The sequence below is a fragment of the Perca fluviatilis genome, chromosome 15 (genome assembly GCF_010015445.1).
Source record: "Perca fluviatilis chromosome 15, GENO_Pfluv_1.0, whole genome shotgun sequence".
NCBI classification, from domain to species: Eukaryota; Metazoa; Chordata; class Actinopteri; order Perciformes; family Percidae; genus Perca; species Perca fluviatilis.
In genome coordinates, this window is record NC_053126.1 from 34,140,977 (window position 1) to 34,165,437 (window position 24,461).

General features: G+C 40.9%; 1 protein-coding gene across 2 annotated transcripts; it reads right to left on the reverse strand.

The window, feature by feature from the left end:
* Nucleotides 1-4,146: 4,146 nt before the first annotated feature.
* Nucleotides 4,147-22,634, reverse strand: LOC120574902 (NLR family CARD domain-containing protein 3-like). 2 transcript variants are annotated; one of them, XM_039825410.1, is made up of 12 exons: nt 22,583-22,634; nt 21,962-22,070; nt 15,961-16,083; nt 15,742-15,873; nt 12,989-13,093; nt 12,743-12,821; nt 12,364-12,592; nt 9,444-11,253; nt 9,157-9,330; nt 8,603-8,776; nt 7,379-7,425; nt 4,147-5,699 (listed from the first exon to the last, which is right to left on the reverse strand). In XM_039825410.1, exons 2-12 carry the CDS (start codon nt 22,045-22,047, stop codon nt 5,167-5,169), a joined length of 3,492 nt encoding a protein of 1,163 aa, XP_039681344.1. In that variant the 5' UTR covers nt 22,048-22,070; nt 22,583-22,634; the 3' UTR covers nt 4,147-5,166. The 2 variants fall into 2 exon arrangements, 1 of the variants encoding a protein (XP_039681344.1); XR_005641924.1 differs by lacking the exons at nt 4,147-5,699; nt 7,379-7,425; nt 9,444-11,253; ... (5 more) ...; nt 21,962-22,070; nt 22,583-22,634 and adding an exon at nt 8,871-9,062 and having other exon boundaries at nt 8,736-8,776; nt 9,157-9,197.
* Between the last annotated feature and the right edge of the window lie 1,827 nt (nt 22,635-24,461).

A 24,461-nucleotide genomic window follows, 5' to 3' on the forward strand; every position in this document is an offset into this window, starting at 1 on the left:
TATGAATTGAAACTATAAATAAATTGAATTGAATATGAATTCATAATTTTCAGATTAATGTTATATGAAGGAATGAAGACTAAATTCTGATGAACAACAGTGATGCAGAAACTGACACCAACAATCCAGTTTCTTGTGTTCTTTCAGTTATATTACAGTTTAGTTTTATAACATGAAATTAGCCAAATCCCCAGGAACATGTGGGGTCATCACATATACACATACTGGGCCCTATTTTAACGATCTGAAACGCAAGTATGAAACGCAAAACGCAAGTAGCTTTGTGGGCGGATCTCGGGCACTGTTGCTATTATACTGGCGGGATAAATGACTCTTGCGCCCGACGCAAATCTAAAATGGGTTGGTCTGAAGTAGCTAGGTGTGGTTTGGGCGTAACGTGCAATAAACCAATCAGAGCATCATTTCACATCAGGGGCGGATCTACAGGGGGGCAAGGGGGGGCAGCTGCCCCCCCACTGTAGGGCCTTGCCCCCCCAGCTGCCCCCCTAACTTTGGCATTCAAAAAACTTTGCTTGTAAAAACAAACTGCCACTATGTGCACAGGCTTCTTAAAACATTGAAACAAACAATTAATTTATATTAATTCATAATAAATAATAATTGTAGATGTAATCTTAGCCCCCTGCCCCTCAAATACTTAGCTACGTCCCTGCATCAAACGTGCAGAGCAGCTTTCGCACATTCAGGCTCGCCACAGCGAGTCTGCTGCGTGTGGGGGCCCTGCATCCCGGCAAAGACTGGAGCGACTGAGCTGCCCCTCCCCGGAGCCTCTCAAAGTGAAGTCTGTTTCCCAGGTGAAGTTAAAACACACGTTTCATCTAAAGTTAAATTTGTAATAATTATAATGTCTGCTAAAGGCGAGTCAGTATCAATAACAGCGCGTCTGTTAGCCAAAAGTCAAATTGCTCCCTCGTGGGTTGTAAGCGCATTCTGCTGTTTGATTAGTTTGATTTCAGTAAAAACAAGAAGAGCATAATACAGAATATTACAAACTGGCATGTTTGAATTCATAACGTTTACAGAGGGTCGCGCGTTTCGGTGGCGTTACGTTACAACACACTACACAGTGCTTGCTGAGACCGATCATTTGTATATGATTAGTTAAGGAGTAGGCTACTATAAAATCCACTTCCTCTCACATATCACGGCAATACGGCTGCACAAATTAAACCAGGCAACATACTTTACTGTCAAACTGGGAAAACAACAAATACAACGGGATTAAGAAGGCTAGTCTAAACATACTGTAACTGATGTGTGCATGTAATAAATCTCGTCTGATGTTATGTTTTTTAGGCTACTTATTAGCTACAGGGCCCTACAGTGTAATGTAATACAAGAATAACAAGAGCTTTTCACATCTTGACTTTTGCAGGCCAGAGTAGCTGGAGATATTAGCTGAAGCCTAAAAGTGGGGATATTGCCAGCCAAGAAAATCCTGAGTAGTGCACAGGAGGAAGAGGAGGAGGGAAATGAAGAAGGAGAAGACAGTAAACTGGAGAGACCAGGCAGGTCAGAGCAGGAGAAGACCACAGAAGGAGATGCAGAAATGAGTGAAAGAGAAGAGGGAAAGGAAGAATTGACAGTGAGGGATGAAGAGGAGGCTGCAGGTTCAGAGAGAGGGACAGAGGCAGAGAGTGATCAGGAGGATGAAGATGACAGAGAGGAAGAGGAGGCTGCAGTAACCCCTGTACCATATGGTTGGTTTATATTCTCCTTACATATAAATTGCAGTACAGTAACATAACATGTCCTGTGACATGATGTGTTTTCAGTTTTTGGCTATTTCCATTCTGTTGTATATGTTATAGGGTTAGATATGTAAATATTTACATATACAACAACAGTTCACTCTTCTCAAGACACTTTACAGATAGAGTAGGTCTAGACCACACTCTTTAAGTTACAATGACCCAACAATTCTCCCAAGAGCAAGCATTTGGTGCAACAGAAACATCAGACATATCCAGGGTCTTGGTGGTCGCTGGTTACATACAGATGGATACAGATATAGAGAATTATGATTCATAATAATGGTAATTATAGTAACAAAAAAGATAATGGAACTATGAATAGAAATAATAGTTGTAGCAGTTTAGGGCGTAGCAGTTTAGGGCATAGCAGGGCGTTGCGGGGCGTAGTAGGGCATATCAGTTTATGTATGAGGGTTTCCATGTACCGTCTTCCCCTGCCACCCTACCAAGATCTCTTGCTACCCCTTTGCCCCCCGATGTAAAATTTTCTAGATCCGCCACTGTCTCACATTCCCTTTAAGAGCAGGCGCGCTTGTTCCATGGCAGATTGCTATTATGACGGCGGATTTGCCTGGCGCACGCCAGCGGGAGCTGCCGATACGAGATGTGGCAAAGTAATAAATGCCCATCTTGGCCGGGTGGCGATGTTGCTGCAGCCCCTCGGGCGCATCTCCTCAAGTCTGGAGAGGATTGCTGCAGCCATGGAGCGTACCTCCAAACACACCACCTGCACCTGTTGTGCCCCTTCCTCTTCCCCCCACTCCAGCTCCATCCACCCGCTCCATCAGGAGCACATCGCGCATTACTCCTGAACCAGATCCCGCCGTAGCTCAACATCACGTCTCCTTAAGTCCTCTAATATTTCCTCATTTATGTCATCAACACATCCATGATTCATGGAAATGTTGTGTAAAACACAACAAGCCACAAAGAATGTTGCGACTTTTGGAGGATTGTACTGTAAAGTGCCTCCTTACCTATCCAAACACCTGAAGCGCATTTTCAGTAATATTTTCCTTTGTAATTATGTATGGTTTGCAAAAATGTGAACTGCTGCATACATTTAGATGAGAGAAGTGTATGCGCGTTGTGCACACGCTACATTATGGCCAAGCATGCGCCCCTAAAAAAACATCTGAATAACGCGTTACTGACTTTAGACTAGCGCCACTGACTTTAGACCAGGTTTTTCCTGGTCAGTGGCGGAATTGTTTTCTGAAACTGCAGAATAGCACCAAGTAACGTTTGCGCCGGAACACGACTTCTCTTTTCGCTGAACCGCCCCCAGGAGCGCAAATACATTCCCTAATTTACCGACGTGCGTCTGTGGAGGGAAAAGTCCGCTGTGCGTCGGGTGCAAAATAGGAATGATACATGCGTCAGTGTACAAAGGCAATTGCGCTGAGTGCAAGATAGGGCCCACTGTCCGTCACATGTCGTTCAACCTAGCTATACTCTATGAAGAAAATCTAATTGTTTATGGACATCAAGCTAGGCTATATGCTAGCGCCAAATGCTACGTGCTTAATTTATGTTACTCACCCTAGTAGTTGTGGACCTAACTTGATATGTCCCACTTCAAAGCTTTCTCCCGTTTCATGATGGGTGAAGGTGAAAGTGGGTCGACCATTCTGTTGATGTATACTAATAATAAAGCAATCGATGGAGGGGATAAATAAACTCAGTTGAACAGCCGCCCGTAACAGACAGTTCAACGTAAAGCGAACGCACCCTCAACGGGGCACGGATCATTTCATTGGTCAAAACTACAGCTGGCATTCTATTGGTTGGGGGATTTTGAGAACATTGTAACACCAAAAAATCTGGGCGCGCAGGAAAATTCTGTGAGCAGAAGATTTGCAAGTGTGCAGACTCAACCTGAGTGTGAGAAGGGTCAAAGCTGAGAGCAGGAAATTTGTCCAAACAACAACATGTCTGAAAGTTTGAGCACAAGCAGAGCAAATCCAATTGCAAGCAGTGACTATTTGAGTGTGAGAGCAAGTTTTTGAGGGAAATTATTACAAAATCTGAACGTAATATCAGTGAGAAATGCTCTCAAATTGAAAGAATGTGCTCTTGAATAAAGATAGGAATATAACTCCATAGTGGTAGATTTACTCACTAACATTGTTGTGGAAACACTATAAGCATGGAAACTAAATGCACACTTCCAGCATTACTGCATTAATTCAAATACTAAGTTACTCCTCTAGTAAACTAGTATTCACATGAAATAAAACAATAAAACATTGAGACCATTCAGCAAAGGACACTGGGAAATAAATTCAACACTGGTTGCTATGGACTCGTCACTAGGCTTCCTCAGTCATTGTATATTTTAGCACATAGGTAAAGCTGCCAAAGCTGAACATTATATTCCAAAATATATGTGTTTATTTTTAAAGCAGATTTTAAATTACATTGTAACAATTTAACAATTTGCCCTTATGAAATCCTATCCCGGCATGGCTGTCTTGGAACGCAATAGCCAGACGGTGGCGGAATGCCCCAACACTTAAATTCAACTAAAATGTAACAGTGTACAATCAGTGTTTGACCTACAGTCTGTTGAGATGTGTCTCCAAACCCAGAAACGAAGCACAGTCACACCATAAAACATTAAGACAATTTGAGTAAAAACGTTGAGTAAAAAGATCTGTATTTTGCCATAATCCAAAAGATCTGTATTTTGCCATAATCCAATGACAGGAAAAAAAAAAGAAATCCACAGCAATCAGTAGATCCACAAAAGGGTCACGGTGTATTCAGCAAGGCCTATACGAGCGTCACATTAACCAGCCAGCTCTGAACAGGTGAACGAGGCCTCTCCACTTCGCCATTTAAACAAAGTGTAATAAACGTATAAAAGTCCAAATATACACAAAACCTGCAATAAATTAATAAGCTGACATCACATTTATATACATGGCATTCAGGAAACCTTTATTGCAAGGTTGGCACAGCAAGATGTCCAGACTAGTGCAACAGTAATTTTTGTTTTTTTGCGTCCTGCTGCTCCCATCATCAGAGACTAAGATCTACATGAAAAAGTATGCACCAAACAAGCCACTTTGAAATTTTGCTGTGTTCATGAATACAAATGTTGGGTGATCCCCTCCCCTAGACTAAAAGTGTTTGGGTGACCCTCCCCTCAACAAAGAATAAAAAGACATGAACCTCCCCTATTTTCCTCCGGTGGTCCATTCCATAAATAACAAACGGTCCCTTAAACAGTTTAAATGTTGATAATCAAAGAGATGAATATAATGTTCAGTGTTTGAGTCTCAGACAGATCTGCTTCACAGTGCAGAGTGTGTGTGATGGTGAACAGACTGAACTTTGATTTCAGCAGCTGATCTTCAGTGAGTGTTTCTGTCCACAGGAAAGACTCTCAGTTTTGCAGAGGACACATAGACACCGAGGAACCACAGGGGATCCTAAACCCAGGATAAAGAGGTTGAGTGAATGTGGTGTTGAAGGTGTGGAGGTGGATCAGTGAGTCAGAGGAGACTGTGTAGAAGGACAGAGTGCCAGCAGGACAGTCCACATACACTGCTACTCTGTCAGAGACAGAGGAGGAAGTGAGGACTGTTTCTCTGTTATTGTGCCTGACAGAGTAACCATCAACAGAGCACCTCAGACTCCAGGAATGATCATTCCATCCAAACCTACAGTCATCACTGGCTCCACTCCTTCTGATTCCTCTGTAACTCACTGATATATTAACCCATCCTCTCCTCTCGACCTCCCAGTAACATCGATCAGTCAGACCATTTCTACACAGCAGCTGAGACCAGAAGTTAAATCTGTCTGGATGATCAGGATATGGCTGATCCTCTCCTACAGGTGTCACCTTCCTGTTGTTGTCAGACAGTTTGAGTTTTCTGTGTACTGTGTTTGTGTCCAGTTCTAGTTCACAGACATCTGATGGAGAGAACAAGACAAAGTTTGGTTGGTGAAATGAGCTTTTGTAATTCCTTTTCATATATATTATGTGTTACACTCTTGTCTTATTGAAGCTTACTAATGTGATCTAGGAAGATTTATAATTTATTTATTTGTTATTTAACCTTTATTTAACCAGGTAAGCCGATTGAGAACAAATTCTCATTTGCAACGATGACCTGGCCAAGACAAGGCATAAAACGTGCGAGACTACATAGAGTTACATATTAAATACGGAAACATATAAACATACAAAATACAACCAAGAGTCAACGAAAAAATATGGATCAAATGTAAATACTGAGTGTAGTACAGAATCTGTATACAGTTTGTGCAAATGGAATAGTGCAAGAAACAAACAGATATTAAACAAATTTAAAAACAGGACAGGTAAGATTGTGCCACTATGCATTGGGGCATAAGAGACAACAAAGTGAAGGTGTGCAAAACTGCATGAATGATGGAAGAGAGTTCACACATGCAGCTGTCGGACAGACAGCAATACTTTAAAATCAATGATTGAAACAAGTTTTAGGGTTTTTTGTAATTCATTCCAGTGATTGGCAACAGAAAACTGGAAAGAGTGGCGGCCGCAGTAGAAATGAGCTTTTGGGGTGACTAAAGAGATGTATCTGCTTGAGCACAGTTGGGGTATAGCTATAGCAATCAGTGAGCTTAGGTACAGAGGTAGCAAGGTATTGTAAATTAGTTGGTACCAGTAAGTTAATCTCCGGATACGCAACAAGTGCCAGCCAACTAATGTGTAGAGTTTGCAATGGTGAGTATCATGTGGAGCTTTAATAATGCTGATTGCACGACCAATTTCTACAGTAATCCCTCTTATATAATTTAGAAATAACCTTTATTGTTGGCTGTAGTCCTTAGTAATTATGTTGTTGGTTTGTTTTGCCAGGAAATCGTTGTTTAATTGATGATAGTGGTAATTTAGAGTCAGTTTGAGAAAGTGACAGTGCTATTCAACCATGTCAATTTAATTTAGTTTTCGCCACTTGAGGGCGGTGTTTACCAATGTAATGGCTTCCTATTGTTTTATAGTATTATATCCATGTGTTTGGTTTATGATGGCATCCTTTGTAAATGTATACTACTTTGATAATAATGCAGTTTGACATTAAGTTAAACTGAGTCATTTAGTTCATTTGTTTATGAATATGTATTATTGTATCCTAAGAATGTGAAGCATACTCATTATTGAATTGTATTTTTATGCACTAAACTTTGTGCTTTTATTTCTGTTTGCAGAACAACAGGTTCACAGATTTAGTCTGAAGTGAGTAAGGGCCCTGTGCATTGCTGTGCCTTCAACCTGACATACTAGAGTGCAGTAAACTGATACTGGGGTCCTGCCAAATGAATTCATACAGCCCAGTAAACTTTCTCCAGTTGAATGACAGTCAAAAGAAACAAAGTTAGCTTTCTGTTGGCTCGACTGTTAATTAAATAATATTTATTAGTTCTGTTGAATCACTTTGTTCAGTTTTTGTGTTTAAATTGATTATTGAGTTCTAACATCTTTCCAGCCACACTGACAGAAAACAGATCCTGACTGAAACTCACTGTATTTCAGTCAAGAAAATGCAAAAATCTACTGTAACATGCAGCTGACTTCTCATGAATCAAACTTTAAACACACTCACACTTCCTCAGACCAGGTCTCAACCACTGCAGTCCACCATGGTCAGTCCTGCAGGAAGAAACAAAGTCAGAATCAACTTCATACACCTTCACTCAGATCCTCCATTTTACATGACTCAGAGTACATCAGTTAGTGACAGAGAAAAGTGTGAGAGCTGCTGTCATATGTCAACCTGAGTGTCCCATATCTTTGAAGTGCATGTCTTAAGTCTTCAGCGATACTTAAGTCCAGCTACAACAAATTTACTCCAAATTCCAAAAATACAAACAAACCAAAAAAAAAAAAAAAAAAAAAAAAAAAAAAAATACATTATAATAAAAAAAAAAAAAAAAAAAAAAAAAAAAAAAAAAAAAAAAAAAGCAGCTTCTCCCCTTCTCCTTTCCCGGGTTTTCAGGGGGGGGGTGTCGGGGGGAGCCCCCCCCCCCACCCCCCCCCCCACCACACACACACACACACCTTTTTCCCCCACACACACACACACACACACACACACACACACACACACACACACACACACACACACACACATACACATACACATACATTGAAATGACTATCACCAACACTAATGGAGTGTAGTGTTGGTTCAGGCAGATGTTTTTCACAGCTCTTTGTGGAAGGAACACTTTGATTAAGATTAAGTCCTAATCCCAACCAACATGCCCTCTGTGAAGAAGGAAGGGTTGGAGGACTCGAGGAAACCTGTCTGACTGACATGCTGGCCCTAAGAAACGGATGCATAGCCTGTTGTTTAAATGCTTGGATCCCCTTAAATATGGAGTCTGACCATAATTCCTGCATAGTCCATTCAACATAGCTGTGAATACTCTCCATTAAAGCTGAATCTGCCCTTTCAGCACATAATCATTAGTTCATCATCAAGTACAGAATCAAAATAACAAAATGGTGTCATTGTACAGTATACATAGATATGAACCTAACTGTATATCCAAATCCAGTTTATGTGCCATAGTGCAACTATTAGGTGCTTGAAACGATCGAACCTCCACAATGACGTAATGCCACCGACACATCCATTCTCAATGAACTGATTACCTGGGGGTGGGGTTATGTGTCTTACTATGAAAGATTTGTTCATGCAGAGTCATTCAGTTAGTGTATCTATTAAGAAAACAAATGAACGATATAGAGCACTGCTGATTCTGTATTCATCGAACCAAAGATGTCTAGCAAAATACCATGAACCAAGACACGACACGGTTACCTGAGAGTTTCCAGTCTGCAGTGTGGACTCTTCAGTCCAGCCGACAGCTGCTTCACTCCTGAATCCTGCAGCTCATTGTTACTCAGGTCCAGCTCTCTCAGACTAGAGGACTGGGAGCTTAGAACTGAGGACAGAGCTTCACAGCTTCTCTCTGACAGATTACAGCCACTCAGTCTGAAGAGGAATCGGCAATAAAATCGCAAACCAAAGTTATTTTTTCTGAACAAAGAAAAATTACATTAATCTGGGTAGTTGTGTGCGCACATACAGAGCTTTGTTGAAGGCTTTGACCAGTGGCAGCAGCTTCAGAAGAGTCTCCTCTGAAGCAGAGTATTTCTTCAGGTCAAACACCTGCAGGTCATTGTTAATCAGGTCCAGCTCTCTCAGACAAGAGGACTGAGAGATGAGGAATGAGGACAGAGCTTCACAGCTTCTCTCTGACAGCTTACAGCCACTCAACCTATAAAGGATATTCAGACAGTCAATTTAATAATTAATAAATTAAGAAAGAAAGGGCTTAGGTAGGACTATTTTTTTAATGATTGTAGAACAACCTGAGAGTTTCCAGTCTGCAGTGTGGACTCTTCAGTCCGACCGACAGCTGCTTCACTCCTGAATCCTGCAGCTCATTGTTACTCAGGTCCAGCTCTCTCAGACTAGAGGACTGGGAGCTGAGAACAGAGGACAGAGCTTCGCAGCTTCTCTCTGACAGGTTACAGCCACTCAGTCTGAAGAGGAATCAGCAAAACATAAGAAAACAATTACAAACATTGGTTGTTTTTTCTGAATAAAAAACAAAAAACAAACTCAATTTAATCTGGATAGTTGTGTGTGCACGTACAGAGCTTTGTTGGAGGCTTTGGCCACTGGCAGCAGCCTCAGAAGAGCCTCCTCTGAAGCAGAGTATTTCTTCAGGTCAAACACGTCCAGATCTTTTTCTGTTGACAGTAAGATGAAGACCAGAGCTGAACACTGAGCAGGAGACAGTTTATCTGTAGAGAGACTTCCTGAACTCAGGTACTGTTGGATCTCCTCCACTAGAGAACGATCATGCAGTTCATTCAGACAGTGGAACAGATTGATGCTTCTCTCTGCAGACACATTCTCACTGATCTTCTTCTTGATGTACTTGACTGTTTTCTGATTGGTCTGTGAGCTACTTCCTGTCTGTGTCAGCAGACCTCGTAGGAGAGTATGATTGGTCTGCAGTGAAAGACCCAGGAGGAACCGGAGGAACAAGTCCAGGTGTCCATTTGGACTCTGTAAGGCCTTGTCCACAGCACTCTGGTAGAAACGTGTTGATTTGTCTCTCAACACTTCAGACCACCGGGATGTTGTTTGTTCTTCTGCCAGCAGGTTGACTCCAGAGTTGATGAATGTCAGATGGACATGAAGAGCAGCCAGAAACTCCTGAACACTCAGATGGACGAAGCAGAACACCTTGTCCTGGTACAGTCCTCGCTCCTCTTTAAAGATCTGTGTGAACACTCCTGAGTAGATTGAAGCTGCTCTGATATCGATGCCACACTCTGTCAGATCTGATTCATAGAAGATCAGGTTGCCTTTCTGCAGCTGCACAAAAGCAAGTTTTCCCAGAGACTCAATCATCTCCCGGTTCTCTGGACTCCAGTGTGGATCTGTCTCAGCTCCTCCATAATACTTGATGTTCTTCACTTTGGACTGAACCACCAGGAAGTGGATGTACATCTCAGTCAGGGTCTTTGGCAGCTCTCCTCCCTCTCTGGTCTTCAACATGTCCTCCAGAACTGTAGCAGTGATCCAGCAGAAGACTGGGATGTGGCACATGATATGGAGGCTTCGCGGTGTTGGTGTGGGGGATGTCTTGATGTGGGAGGATGATCTCTGCTGGCCCCTGCTCTCATCTCTGAATCTCTTCCTGAAGTACTCCTCCTTCTGTGGGTCAGTGAATCCTCTGACCTCTGTCACCATGTCAACACACTCAGGAGGGATCTGATTGGCTGCTGCAGGTCGTGTGGTTATCCAGAGGCGAGCAGAGGGAAGCAGTTTCCCCCTGATGAGGTTTGTCAGCAGCACATCCACTGAGGTGGACTCTGTAACATCAGTCAGGATCTCAGTGTTGTGGAAGTCCAGAGGAAGTCGACACTCATCCAGACCGTCAAAGATGAACACCACCTCTTCAAACCTGCAGATTCCTGCTTCTTTGGTTTCACTAAAGAAACGATCAACAAGTTCCACCAAGCTGTACTTTTCCTCTTTCAGCACATTCAGCTCTCTGAAAGTGAATGGAAATGTGAACTGGATGTCCTGGTTGGCTTTGTCTTCAGCCCAGTCCAGAGTGAACTTCTGTGTTAAGACTGTTTTCCCGATTCCAGCCACTCCCTTTGTCATCACTGTTCTGATTGGTTCATCTCTTCCAGGTGAGGCTTTAAAGATGTCTTCTCTTCTGATTGTTGTTTCTGGACTTTCTGGTTTCCTGGATGCTGTTTCAATCTGTCTGACCTCATGTTCATCATTGACCTCTGCAGTCCCTCCCTCTATGATGTAGATCTCTGTGAACATCTGATTCAGAAGGGTTGGGTTTCCTGCTTTAGCAATCCCCTCAAACACACACTGGAAATTCTTCTGGAGCTTAGATTTGAGTTTACGCTTAGAAACTGCAGCAGGACTTCCTGAATGAACACACAACAAAGAAGATCAATAAGTCAGAACATACTTCAACATTTCCTCAGAGAATGGGTATATGAATATATTAGGGCTGAATTGATTCCTCGAGTAACTCGAATACTTTGATTACTAAAAAACCGTGATGCAAAATTATTTGCCTCTAAGCTTTGTTTAATCAACGTTACCAACGTTGTATGGTGTTCCTGCATGGATGATTATTACTGTCGCACACCGGGCTGACGCTTTTGGCGACACATGCCATGAAGACTGACGGCACAGCTTACAAAATGAAGAAAGAGAGGGTAAATAGTGAGGGACCAGTTTAAACGTAATTAAAACGAAAACTCTGTACAGTGTGTCTACTGCAAAATCGAACTAGCTTACCAGAATAATAGCACGACATCAATGCTTCAGCATCTCAACAGAAAACATTGAGTCTAACTTAATCATCCATTCCACGAAGTGGACCCGACAAAAGTAAATCACAGAGTCGTATGGACGAAGAAACTACACCAAACACAACAACTACCAAAAACAAAGACAAGAAAATACGTAGTGGTGACCACAATTTGATCTAAAGTGTCTTTAGATCAGTAAGCTGTGTGACATTGTAATATAAATAAAAATAAGTTGAGTATAATTAATATTTACATATAGGCCTATATACAGATCAGTCTCAGTTTGAAACTTGTAATTGTGAAAGTTAAGTTGCACAACTTAAGGTAATGTTTAGGTTAGCCTTTGTTTAATGTATGCCTTAGTTTGAGGTTTTTATTGGATTTCAGAAAATGTTTTCTTTCAAAACAATGTAATATGGCACTTAAATGCACTTAATATTTTTAGTTTTTTGAGAGATGATATTGTAAGCAATGTAGGCAATAACAATGTTGCTTTTTCTGAAAATTTAACCAAACTATTGTATATTATTGCTCTTCAATAAAACAAAAGTATTTATTATCCGATTACTCGATTAATCAATGGAATAATCGGTAGAACACTCGATTACTAAAATAATCGATAGCTTCAGCCCTATAATATATTTTGGTCCATCTCTTGAGACATTAGTAAAGGTCCCATTTATCCAGCATGTTAAATCTTCAGAGAAATCCTCTTACTGCTCTGCAGACGGTCAGCCAGCTCCTCCTGCTTTATTCTCCTCAGGAAGTGCAGTGTGATCTTCCGAAATGCCTCTCTGCTGCTCCTCCTCTGCTCTTCATCCTCACCATCCAACACCTCCTCATCCTCTCTCTGACTCTCTAAGCATTGTGGGTAATCTGGACTCAGAACCTTCTGGATCTTCTTCAGCTCGTTCTTCACAAAATTGCTGATGTCCTCCTCCAGCAGCTGGAACAGAAGATTATATGAATGACAAATCAAACTGAAATCATGGAAGCAAACTTTGAACAGTCTGACAATCCATTGGTCTACAAAGTGCAGCATGGAGATGATTGTGAACAGAATAGATGTAAAAGTAGTTGTTGTACATGTACAGACCATAAATATGGAGTCCAGGTGTGTTTGATGCTGCTGGGCAGACTGACCACTGGGAACCTCTGAGCTCTCCTGGTCCACTCTGTGGAGGAATCAGGAAGAATTTGCACACATTATGTCTGTCCACACAGCGACAAACACAAGGTAAAGGTCCATGAAGTGATATTTGGATGTTAACAGTGAAGCAGAGGACTCCCTGTAGTGGTAAATGTTTACTAGTCCTGCTGATTATCAGTTTGAAATCCTCACCTTTGATCAACAGAGTGGCATCCATCTTTGAAGTTATAAGGATGACCCATAGACAAGTCACTCTTCATGAACACACAACTGGGTTCAGGATCTTCCAGATTCCTCCTGATACAAACACAAGATAAATGATGCACTGCACTCACACTGAGACAAAGCCTGTCAGTGGTTTAATACACCGTCTGTAAAGTATATTGTATAGGTAGTTATAGGTCACATTGTGTATGATCCAATATTTAATTTTCAATGTATAATTTAAAGCTGTATTCAGTGCAATGTGCAGCAAAGGCTTGAATATGATGCTGTGGGAACACCATGATGGTGGAATAGTAAAGCTAATGTCTAATAAGGATAATATAAGTGAGGACTTCCAGATGGCAGAACTCGATTGGTAGCCCTCGACAGTGTTGTAGCTACTCAAGATTTGTCTAAAAATGTTATGATATATTTGTGTTTACATCAACGTTAGCTAATGTCAGCTCCAAAATGTCCCACCAAAAATGTAGCAAATTAGGGTCTTGGTGGCCCGTTGATCCAGTGCTTTAACCCTCGTATTATGTTGAAAAAAAATGACATTGATGATGTTACGGGTCAAAATGACCCGCACAGTGTAAATACACTCAAAACAAACTTTTTTTCCTAATCACAAACATTTTTTCCCCCAAAACTGTTTTTACCAATTATTTAGTGAAAATATTTCCGGTATACACTTGCATATTCCATGCATAGTAGCTAGATTTGGCATCCTAGGATGCCCATATTTTGATGCCATACTTGGCAGGCTTGTTGGGCATGTACTGTCAGAAGGGACGGCGCCCCTGAATGGAACAAGGTGTTCATCTACAGTGGACAGACCAGGATTGTACAAGACAGGTACAATTTTGACCCATTTATCCCATACATCTCTGATCTCAGCTAGTTTGTCTCTTTCACTCGACCAGCTTTCGTATGAATTGACTCCAAAGACATTGTTGCTAGAAATATTGGCCTTCCATTCTCATCATTCCACAGACTGACAATTGCTTCTCCCTTTGACTTGTAAACCCTAGCTAATACTATTCAATTTTATTTTATTTATAGTATCAAATCATAACAAGAGTTATCTCGAGACACTTTACAGATAGAGTAGGTCTAGACCACACTCACATAAATTCCAAAACCCTAACAATTACAGTAATTCCCCCAAAAGCAAGCATTATCAGTGGCTGTTGCGACAGTGGCGAGGAAAAACTCCCTTTTAGGAAGAAACCTCGGCAGACTCTTGGTAGGAGGTGTCTGACGGGGCCGGTTGGGGGTGTGATGAACAGTGGTAAATAATAGTCACATTAGAGATAATGGAACAGTGACCTTGATGTAGTCATGGAAGTTCATGTCATAGCAGGGCACATCGTGTCATGTTGAGTAGTGCAGTCTCCAATACCGGATCCTGACTACTCTGTGTGTATGAACATCACAGCAGGGTGTTGTGGGATGAAACATGGCACTGCAGAGCATGGGTGGATGCGGCGGATGCTGCGGACGCAGCAGGACTAGGATTTCAATGTATGCATGCAAGTCAATCTGATCCAGTGACTTCCATTTCTTTTGAAATACACTCCTCCCCTGCAAGTTGGTCATGTCCACTATGATCCTATCTATTGATTGGGATATGAAGAGATGAAATGGTGATTGAATATCATCAACTAGTGTGGCAGAAAATCTTGTGGGGCATGGAGTCATCTTGATGACAGTCTGCCTTGGCGTCAGTGTGGTGATGTTGACCATTTTATGTTAGCATCTTTAGCTGTCCATGTTGAGGATGATTGCTGCCCATTGTTTTCAGCTAATGTATACTACACCAGACTGGTCCCCTGAATCTTCTTCATCATAGGAAAATTCACAATCCGGATCGTCAATAGCACCGCACACACACACAAACACACACACACACACACACACACACACACACACACACACACACACACACCCCTAAATGGGTGTTGAAAGTCTCTGGGTCAAAATTACCCGCAACATCATCTTTGTATACAAACTCTGAACAGACATTCCACTACACATCAGTGTGTCCAGATTTTATGAACAAGTTCATGACCCTAAATGAGGAAATGTCATACAATTTCATGAAGACAAATATAGGTTAACCAGTATTTTGGTCAACACAAAAACGCAAACGGGTCAAATTGACCCTTAACATAATACAAGGGTTAAACTATTAGCATCTTTCCCTGGTATATATTCTGTACATCACTCTGCACTTTGCTGATTTTTGCACTTCTGGTTAGAAGCTTAGTGACATTTAGTTGTCTCGGCACTGATACTCTGTGCTATGACAATAAAGTTGAATCTAATATAATAAAAAGAGGAATAGATGTGGTCTCAAAGCAGTGAGTTTCACCTGAGAGTCCTTTTCCTATATTTAGGTTTCAAGTTATTTATTGTCAAATACATAACGATGACAGTGAAGCAGTTGTGCTCAAACAAATTTGTATAAAAAGAAAATCAAAGACATAAAACAGGGCAACTAAGGTAAAATATAATATATATTGTAGAAGACAGGTGTACACCAAAAATAAACAACTTGAATAAACTGTAATTTTACATTTTACTATTTTTTGTAAACTTTGAAACTGAGGCTGAGTTAAGGACACATGGCGTCACCGTCCATTAAAGGACTTTTAAAAAAAACATCTAAAACCTGGAGATCTCACAATAAATAAAAACACAGCATTTTGTTTTCATCATCAGTTTGAAATCTTTACCTTTGATCTACAGAGTGGTGTCCATCTTTGAAGACTAGAGGTTCAGCCATAGACCAGTCACTCTTCATGGACACACAGCTGGGTCCAGGTCCAGGTCCAGGTCCAGGTCCCGGTCTGTGCTGCTTCTCTGGGCTGAAACACAACACACACAGAGCTTTGAGTGTGAATAATGATGGTGGAGTGATCTGAGTGGTGGACAGTTAGAGATGGTCCTCTCACCTCTGAGCTTTGGTCTTGCTGTAATGTTCCCCCCACAGAGTGGTTTTAGAGGGAGGGCCTCCCTCCTCTCTGTCCTCACACTGACTCATAGCAGAGTCCACACCTTCATCTGGAGAGGAAACACTGAGAGCACCAGTCCAATCATTCATCAGCACATCATCACTCATTCATCCCTCACATCATTTCTCCTGGAATAAAGCCAAATATCAGCAGCTGGTCCTCTGATTGGCTGCTTCTCTCTGTTTCATTCTCAGCGATTCTGACACATTGACTCTTTAAATGCAGCGCTGGAAGAAGTATTTACATCCTTTACTTAAGTAAAAGCACAAATACCACAATGTAATCTGACACTTTATCTTTGCTATTTAAACCATTTTCTCCTGTTGGTTTTATTGTTAAAGTTTGTAAGTAAGTAAGTAAAGTTTGTTTATATAGCACTTTTCACAGATAAAATCACAAAGTGCTTTACAATAAATTGAAAAGAATTTTAAAATGAATTCTAAAATGAACTGGTAACCATTGAAGTGATGCTAAAACAGGTGTGATGTGCGCTCTTTTGCTTGTGTGAGTTAAAAGCCTTGCAGCGGAGTTCTGAACAATCTGCAGACGTTAAAGCTCTTTCTTGTTCAAACATGTAAAAAGATTGTTTTATCATGCCGATATCAGACATTTAACTTATATTTTCATCTTTTTTTTTGGATTAATATTTTTTTCCAGTTTGTGAATCACTTTGCAGCTTTGTATTCATAATAATATATTGTGTTACAAATAAAAGTTCTCTATTCACATATGTAAACAAGTAGAGTATGATATATACAGTACAGGCCAAAAGTTTGGACACACCTTCTCATTCAATGAGTTTTCTTTATTTTCATGACTATTGACATTGTAGATTCTCACTGAAGGCATCAAAACTATGAATGAACACATATGGAATTATGTACTTAACAAAAAAGTGTGAAATAACTGAAAACACGTCTTATATTTTAGATTCCTCAAAGTAGCCACCCTTTGCTCTAATTACTGCTTTGCACACTCTTGGCATTCTCTTGATGAGCTTCAAGAGGTAGTCACCTGAAATGGGTTTCCAACAGTCTTGAAGGAGTTCCCAGAGATGCTTAGCACTTGTTGGCCCGTTTGCCTTCACTCTGCGGTCCAGCTCACCCCAAACCATCTTGATTGGGTTCAGAGCACAAAGGACAGATTTCCACTGGTCTAATGTCCATTCCTTGTGTTTCTTGGCCCAAACAAATCTCTTCTGCTTGTTGCCTCTCCTTAGCAGTGGTTTCCTAGCAGCTACTCGACCATGGAGGCCTGAAACGCGCAGTCTCCTCTTAACAGTTGTTCTAGAGATGTGTCTGCTGCTAGAACTCTGTGTGGCATTCATCTGGTCTCTAATCTGAGCTGCTGTTAACTTGCGATTTCTGAGGCTGGTGACTCAGATGAACTTATCCTCAGCAGCAGAGGTGACTCTTGGTCTTCCTTTCCTGGGGCGGTCCTCATGTGAGCCAGTTTCGTTGTAGCGCGCCTTGTGTGTTTTTGCGACTGCACATGGGGACACATTCAAAGTTTTCGCAATTTTCCGGACTGACTGACCTTCATTTGTTAAAGTAATGATGGCCACTCGTTTCTCTTTACTTAGCTGATTGGTTCTTGCCATAATATGAATTCTAACAGTTGTCCAATAGGGCTGTAGGCTGTGTATCAACCTGACCTCTGCACAACACAACTGATGGTCCCAACCCCATTAATACGGGAAACAATTCCACTAATTAAGCCTGACAAGGCACACCTGTGAAGTGAAAACCATTTCAGGTGACTACCTCATGAAGCTCATTGAGAGAACACCAAGGGTTTGCAGCGCTATTAAAAAAGCAAAGGGTGGCTACTTTGAGGAATCTAAAATATAAGACATGTTTTCAGTTATTTCACACTTTTTTGTTAAGTACATAATTCCACGTGTTCATTCATAGTTTTGATACCTTCAGTGAGAATCTACAATGTAAATAGTCATGAAAATAAAGAAAACGCCTTAAATGAGGTGTGTCCAAACTTTTGGCCTGTACTGTATATTGTATTATAGTTAAGCTGCAAGTAAGGATTATCTTCATTACTGATTAATCTGCTGATTATTTTCTTGATTAATCGTTTAGTCTAAAAATGTGAAAAATGTCTGTTATGTTTTCTCAGAGTCAAAGTGACATCAACAAATGTTTCAGTATTTGACCAACAGTCTAAGAAACATTATATTATATTCATATCATGGTGGTCCTGTATTCCATCAAATGAAGACTTTGTTTGTTTGATTTGGATCCCGTTAGCTTCAGCATGAGCTAGAAGCTAATCTTCCTGCAGTTAGACACATGAAACATTATTTGACATTATTCAACATTTCACAAAATACAACTCATCTATGTACATAATTACAGCTGATTAATCAAAAACAAAGAAAAATGACATTACACTACTCTGAATGAATCTATTTTTAAAGAATAAGTGATAAAAAAGCCCCTGTAACCGACTCCCTACAAAGAATTTGTGTTAGATGTTGAAGTTTCTTTGGAGGTAATATTCTTTAAGTGATTGTTTAAAACTGAAGTGTTTTTGTTGTGAAGACATGCCACGTGCCAGCCTGCTTAAAGTACTTTACTGTCATCCCTGTTCCCAAGAAGCTAAGGACCACAGGACTTAACGACTTCAGACCCGTCGCCCTGACCTCCGTGGTTATGAAGTCCTTTGAGCGCCTTGTGCTTTCCCACTTCAAAGACATCCCCGATCCCATCCTTGAACCCTTGCAGTTTGCCTACAGAGCCAATAGGTCTGTAGACGATGCAGTCAACTTGGCCCTCCACTACATCCTCCAGCACCTGGACTCCGCAGGAAGCTACGCCAGGAACCTGTTTGTGGACTTCAGCTCTGCCTTCAATACCATCATCCCGGCTCTACCTCAGGAGAAGCTCTCCCAGCTTGGTGTGCCTGACTCCACCTGTAGGTGGACCACTGACTTCCTGTCTGACAGGAACACGTCTCCGACTCAATGACCATCACAGAGCCTGTCTATGGAGAGCCTTTTCACTCCCTATCTCACTCCCTATTAGCCCCATTGTACCAACCCGGAATTTTCCCGAGAGTGGAAGTTCTCCCCTTATTAGACATTCTCTGACCATCAGTACCGGATCCCCTCAGGCCTGTGTTCTTTCTCCTCTGCTCTTCTCCCTGTACACCAAAAGTTACAACTCCAGTCACCAGTCTGTCAAGCTTCTGAAGTTCGTGGACGACACCTCCCACATCGGACTCATCTCTGATGGAGACGAGTTCGCCTACAGGTGGGAGGCTGACCACCTGGTGACCTGGTGCAATCATAACAACCTAGAGCTCAATGCTCTAAAGATAGTGGAGATTGTGGACTTCAGGAAGAACTCAGCCCCACCTACCCCCATCACCCTCTGTGACTCCACAATTGACACTGGGGAGTGTTTCTGCTTCCTGGGAACTATCATCTCCCAGGACCTCAAGTGGGAGCTGAACATCAGCTCCCTCCTCAAGAAAGCACAACAGAGGATGTACTTCCTGCCGCAGCTGAAGAAATTCAACCTGCCAAAGACAATGATGGTGCACTTCTACACAGCCATCATTGAGTCCATCCTCACATCCTCCATCACCATCTGGTACGCTTTTGAAATTTTTCCACCTGACAAGAAGTCAGCCATCTTATATTTTGTGCGAAATTCTTCATTTTACGAACAGGTGTTTTAGGACTTTAGGATGCACGAAAACTCTCGAAGTTGTGCAGCCATGTCCATAATAGGAAATTCTTTCATCTGAGTTCACATTTAGACTTGAGAGTGGTATGGTTGCTCTATAGCAACCCGTAATTGGTTTTAGCACTTGGGCACATTTTTGACGGCCTCAATATATACGAAAACTCACAAAAATTGGCGCCCACATAAACACCTGGGAACTGTGCGAGACTGTACAGCGATTTGGCCCATACCTGTAAGCGGGCTCCATAGCACCCCCTAATGCATGGAAAGCCTTAAGTTGGAAAAAGTTGCTCTGATAATCACCATATTTACTACACATATTGCTCTAATCATAACCAGAATGTGGCCAATTTTAATTTATTTATTTTTCATGTGTTTTACATTATTTTGAACTCCTCCTAGACGGTGATTCCGATCTTCACAAAACTTTGCAGGTACTATCTATGGACCTTCATGACAAAACGTTATTAAACAAATTTTGATAGTTCAAAATTAAAGTTAGGGGGGACCAACTTCCTGTAGGTGGCTGTTGAAACAGGAAGTTGCGTATCTTGGCCACAGTTATTCTGATGATCATGAAAGTTGGCATAGTTGTTAGTCATAGCAGGTTGAGCATCCATGCCAAAGTTTGAGTGAATCAGCCATTAGATGATGCTGTTTAAATTTTTTTTATTAATTAGCCACATCGCGATAAATGGGAAACATACGTTGTCTTACTCCTCCTGGGCCCGGAGTCGGATCTGCACGAAAACTTACGTATAGACTCAGTGTACCCTTGTGACAAAAAGTTATTAAAGGAATTTTGATAGCTAACAAAATGTGCAAGATATAGAGGACCAACTTCCTGTAGGTGGCTGTCGAAATAAGAACGGTTGTATCTTGGCAAAAGTAATTCCGATTTACATAAAACTTAGAATCTACATAGGTCTACATGTGATATTGCTATACTCTAGCCACGCCCATGTACACAGGCCACGCCCACTTCCATAACTTGTGAACCGTTTAAGGTAGACTCTTATGAGAGGTGTCATTGAACTCAGCAAAGAGTTCCTTTTTAATTGGTGACGGCTTTCCCTGCCCCATATGCTTAAGACATGCACCCTTTAATAACTAATGACCCATTTCTTGTACACTATTGTGTGAGGTATTATTGAACTCAGCAGGGACTTCGCTTTTCATTGGTGACGATTTGCAGTGTCTGAGTGCCGTGCAAATGCACGGCTGCAAGGAGCGGCGTCCGCCAGTACCCTGGATGTGCTGGGAGGGGTGAGGGCCCGTTCATCGCTGCTTGCAGCTTTAATTGGTATTGCAATTTTTACGACGGTCCCCAGTACGTCTATTGTGACGGGCGTGTTGCACAGACATTCAGTTCTTTGCGCCCTTAAATGCATCGCTATTTTTGGTGATTTTGAGTTAAAAATAACTGTGAATTGTCTGTCTAAATTATCTCTCCAACATACCCTGAAACTGAGTGAAAAGGAGGCTTTGACATGGACCGGAAGGTTACATCCGTGAAAACCGATGAATGTCAAAAATTAAACTAACTTCACCCCGGTCAGAAACCCAGCAAACATGGCGGTGGATCTTTGTGCAGTTGGACAGTTTGAGTCCCATGTCAGAGTTGTGTTAGTTTCTCTGCAGATTTCTGCAGCTTTCTGCTCTCAAACTAAACTAACAGAAACATTAAGACGTGTCAGATGGCTTACATTACCTTCAGCTGGAGCTTCAAACGGAGGAAACCAGTGTGAAAGTGAAAGTAAACTTTAAACAGGAAATGCCCTGAACACGAGTCATATGTTAATAAAGATCAGTGGGGCATGTTCAGCCCCGACAACTCGTAGCAACCCGTTTATTTAAAGTGAAAAGGGGGTGCGTTTCTTTATATTGTACAGATATACAAACAAACAAACAAGACACATTTACAAATCCACTTCAAAAGTAGAGCGTTTGCCTCGGGTCGAGCATCGAAACCTAGGAGCTTATACATAACAAATCAACATGAAGAAGAAAAGAAAATGAGAGAAAAGAAATAAAAAGGGCTATCTCAAATTAACTTAACAGTTTCAAGTAAAAAAGAACAATTTAAAGGCTTTTTTGTCCTGAACCCGTTTCAATGACTTACACAAAAGATTGAACTCATTCTTCCAATGGATCAGGGAGGGTCTGGTCTTAAAATATATACATTTATGTATCAAATGTTTCCCTAATAGCACCAAATTGTTGAGAACAAAATCTACCTTCTTATCTTCAGGGGGGAAAAGAGGAAGGCTGTGATCGAACTGTAAGTTTTTGACATGCCTGTCTGTAGTAGCAGTAGTTCCATGTGTCTGCTGTTAAACGGTGCACCTGTTAGAATAATAATAAACATTATTCTATAGCATTTTTCTTAAGGTTACTGATGTGAATCTGTTACATTCTGTAACAAACTGAACAAAGAATTGCATCTGTTTTGATTGGTGTTATAAATTGAAGGGGGAATAGCACTAACACAATAACTTGTACTAACACAGTACTTTGACATTGTGTTTTGGTACTTTTACTGCAGTACAGAATAATCATTGGATAACCCAGATTCATTCATGAGTTGTTTGTTTGGAATATAAATAATAAGTGAGTTTCAGTAATGTTTGATACGTGATTTATTGTCCTCACACTAACAGATCACCTTCAGTCCTGTCTCATTTTGTCAGAAAAGCTACATTTGAGTTAAATATTGATTTTGAATAAGCACCTGGTGATCCTGAACACGGTGGCTAACAGCTAACTGTTAGAACATAGCTAAACTCTTCAACAAAAACACATTTTCACAGTTTGATGAAACTAACAGATCAGAAATTAACTGAATAAGTGTCACTTACCAAAAGTTTAACCTGTAGGAAACATGCTTCACAACACGGGAGGAAGTTTAAGTAACTGACACACACACACACACACACACACACACACACACACACACACACACACACACACACACACACACAGAGCAGGAAGTAGAGGGTAATCTAACTGTAAGTCTGTGACATGCCTGTCTGTATCTGGGAGCTCTTAAAAAAAAAATTTAAAAAAATAACTAGTTATATGTGTCTGCTGTTAAATGTTGAACCTGTTAGAATAATAATAAACTTTATTCTATAGCATTTTTCTTTACAAGGTTACTGATGTGAATCTGTTACATTCTGTAACAAACTGAACAAAGACTTGGATCTGTTTTGACTGACAAATTGAAACGGGGTGTGGTGGCAAATTTTATTTTAACCATTATTGAGTAATGATTATAACCATTTGCTTAAAGATTGTTTTAAACCTCCACAAAAATGCTGTTCCTTCCTCTTAGACTCTTAAAGGCCAGAGAGGGACAGCAGCAGCCATGAACTCTTAGCCTAGTGGTTTTTGTTTAAGAAACTCTAGCTTCTCATTTTGTTTAACTTTTTAGCAGACAAAGTCGAGAAGGCCACAAACCATGTCTCCTACTGCCTCCTGAGATAAACTATTGTTTAGGCTAATGTTGGGAACAGAGAGCAGGGAGGAAGGTGAGGATGGTTTGACTTTTGTGATGTCCTCTTTTCAACTATGGCCAGGCTAAAAGATAAAGTTAGAGGAGTGGCTTGAGAGAGGTTTTGACTATATGATGATGTGATGTTTAGATTTTAGTTTAGAAATGCTCATTCAGTTGTACTGCATGTACCTTTGAATCTGTATTCTCATATTTTGCAAAATATAATAAATGCTCAAAGACCAGACTTTGGTTTAATATCTCAAACAGTCTTTATTCGTTTTCATTTTTATCATTGATATTTGTTTACTCTGCTGCTTCATAGAAAACTTCCACCACATTTTGGCGTTGTGCGGCAGGACGGTTGCGAACAGCGGCGCGGAGGACTCCGTGGGCCTGGGGTTTTGCAAACCAGGAGATCAACGATCAGCCTGCCTCTATACCTCGAAATAAAAACATTTTCAGAGAGAAGGAGGCCAGGACCGCGAGGGACTCCAAGCTGTTTTTCCACTCCGGTAAAACGAACAGGAAGAGATTTCTGGCAGCACGGGTAAGATCCAAATTAAACAATTTAATTGGATTATAAAATCAATATCTGGTCAATTATATCAAAATGAATAATTGCAAAAATCATTAGTATTGTGTTATACAAACAAATGAAACTTATTCTGACTTTTGAGACTGAGTATTTAGATGTGTGTTGTGGGTCATTTTGGGTAACAAAAACATAACTGAGGTTATGAATGACATCTTTTGGCAGACACGGACATATTTATGATTGAATTCTCATATGGTGATAAGACAATTGATTGACGGACAAGACCAGTAAGAGAACTGGCAGAACAATAGGCAAGGCCTAAAGTATTAATCTACAAAACTGATAGCACGTTTCTTGATTAAAGAGGCGGACTGCAGAGTAAATTAAATAGTTAACTATTTAAGAGATTTTGACTGCAGGGTCGCACCAGGTTTTTCATACAAGTTTCCCGAACAAAAACAAATAGTCTATACTCTTTAGAAGAGCCTCTTGATTATTTAGAGACAGACTGCAACTAGGCAAAACATACTAAATAGGTCAAGTTATTTGACTATTAAGTTGATTTCGTCCGCAGGGCTGTACACGGGTTTTCACGTAAGTTTCCCGAACAAATAACCTTGCGGTGTGGTGACGATTAGAGTTGAGCCGGATACTCGGCTGAAACGAGTATCCGGTACGGATAAAGCACTTTTGCCGAGTACGAGTA